Genomic DNA, 1,545 nt, shown 5'->3' on the forward strand with positions numbered 1-1,545 from the left:
TAGTAAGACTACATGAGATTCTAGTCAGGATAGAATCTGACAGAGATACTAAATTTACCTCGATATTTTGGATGATTTCACATCGTGCGTTAGGTACAAAGTTGGCATTTAGTACAACATTTCTCCCACAGACAAATGGATAGTCCGAGCGAGTTATTCAGATTTTGGAAGACATGCTGAGGGCTTGTATAATCGAATTCAAAGGAAGTTGGGAGTCGAATTTCCTTTAGAGAAGTTCAAATATAACAATAGTTATCAATCAAGTATAAGTATGGCTCCTTATAAGGCTTTGTATGGGAGGAATTGTAGAACTCCTTTGCATTGGGATGATTTTGGAGAGAGAGCTGTGTTGGGACTAGAAATAGTGACTCAGACAGTGAGTCATATAGCTAAGATCAGAGAAAGAATGCTAACAGCTCAGAGTCGTCAGAAGAGCTATGTCGACGAGCAGCGTAGAGGTTTGGAGTTTGAAGTTAGAGATCATGTGTTTTTGAAAGTGTCACCTTGGAAAGGAATGATGAGGTTTGGAAAGAAAGGAAAGCTGAGTCTAAGATATATAGGACCTTTCGAGATCCTAGACAGAGTGGGGACTCAAGCTTACGGAGTTGCTTTACCTCAAAAATTGTCAGAGGTGCACAATGTATTCCATATCTCCATGTTGAGGAATTATATCGCGAATCCTCCCCATTTGATTCTTCATGAACCAATGCAATGGACACCAGACTTGTCCAATGAGGATATACCAGTTAAAATTTTGGCCATGGGGTCCGGATGTTGAGGAACAGAGAGGTGAAGATGGTGAAAGTTATGTGGTCTGACCAACTTGTAGAAGAAGCTACTTGGGAAACCAAGAATGATATTAGTGATCGCTATCCCGAATTTTTTGGTAAGTCAAATTTTGAGGACGAAATTTTTATAATGAGGGTAGAGTTGTAAGGTCAAAAAATCTACTAATTCACTCACGAAGATTCTAAATGATTTTAATGGTTTTACGTCCTTCACTTGTGAGATTTAAAAGTTATGATTAGTTTATGTGATGTTATGAATACGCCTGATATATTATAATATTTTTCAAGCATGTTAATGTATCAGGTTTGAGATTAATTATGGACTGTGGGAAAGAGTCTAACCTACGAACGAGGTTGAAGAAAATGATTTTACGGTTATTTTAAGTATAATATTGATATGTTTTATTTTAATAATCGAGAGGAGAAAATTTTAATAGTCCGGTTTGAGGCATGTTGGACAGACTATGTAATGATTTAGCCTCCGCCACCTTATCTTTTATTTCAATTCAATTAATTCCATTGTCTCCCTACAATGATTACTTTGTTCCCTTATTGTGAGAACTCGTTTTAATTCTCTAATATCGAATAATTAAACATAATCGAACACAATAAGCCACGAAAAACGAATCAAATTATTATTATTATTTTATTATTTTTTTTTTGAAAAGCACTGCGCGCCCGCGCCATAATCAGGCGCGCCCGCGCCAAGCCTTCGCAAAACAACGGTGCGCCCGCGCCAAGAACCACGCGCCCTCTC

General features: G+C 37.7%; 1 protein-coding gene across 1 annotated transcript; it reads left to right on the top strand.

Annotated features, from left to right (window-relative positions):
- The first annotated feature begins 271 nt into the window (after window positions 1-271).
- Window positions 272-778, top strand: LOC140889245 (uncharacterized). Its single transcript, XM_073296957.1, has one exon. The coding sequence runs from the start codon at window positions 272-274 to the stop codon at window positions 776-778; it is 507 nt and encodes a 168-aa protein (XP_073153058.1).
- The last annotated feature ends 767 nt before the right edge of the window (window positions 779-1,545 follow it).

This window comes from Henckelia pumila, chromosome 3, assembly GCF_033568475.1.
Source record: "Henckelia pumila isolate YLH828 chromosome 3, ASM3356847v2, whole genome shotgun sequence".
Taxonomy (NCBI): domain Eukaryota; kingdom Viridiplantae; phylum Streptophyta; class Magnoliopsida; order Lamiales; family Gesneriaceae; genus Henckelia; species Henckelia pumila.

Bases quoted from the DNA above. Each gene is read 5' to 3' on its own strand.
- LOC140889245 (XM_073296957.1), top strand. From the start codon at position 272: ATGGCTCCTTATAAGGCTTTGTATGGGAGGAATTGTAGAACTCCTTTG.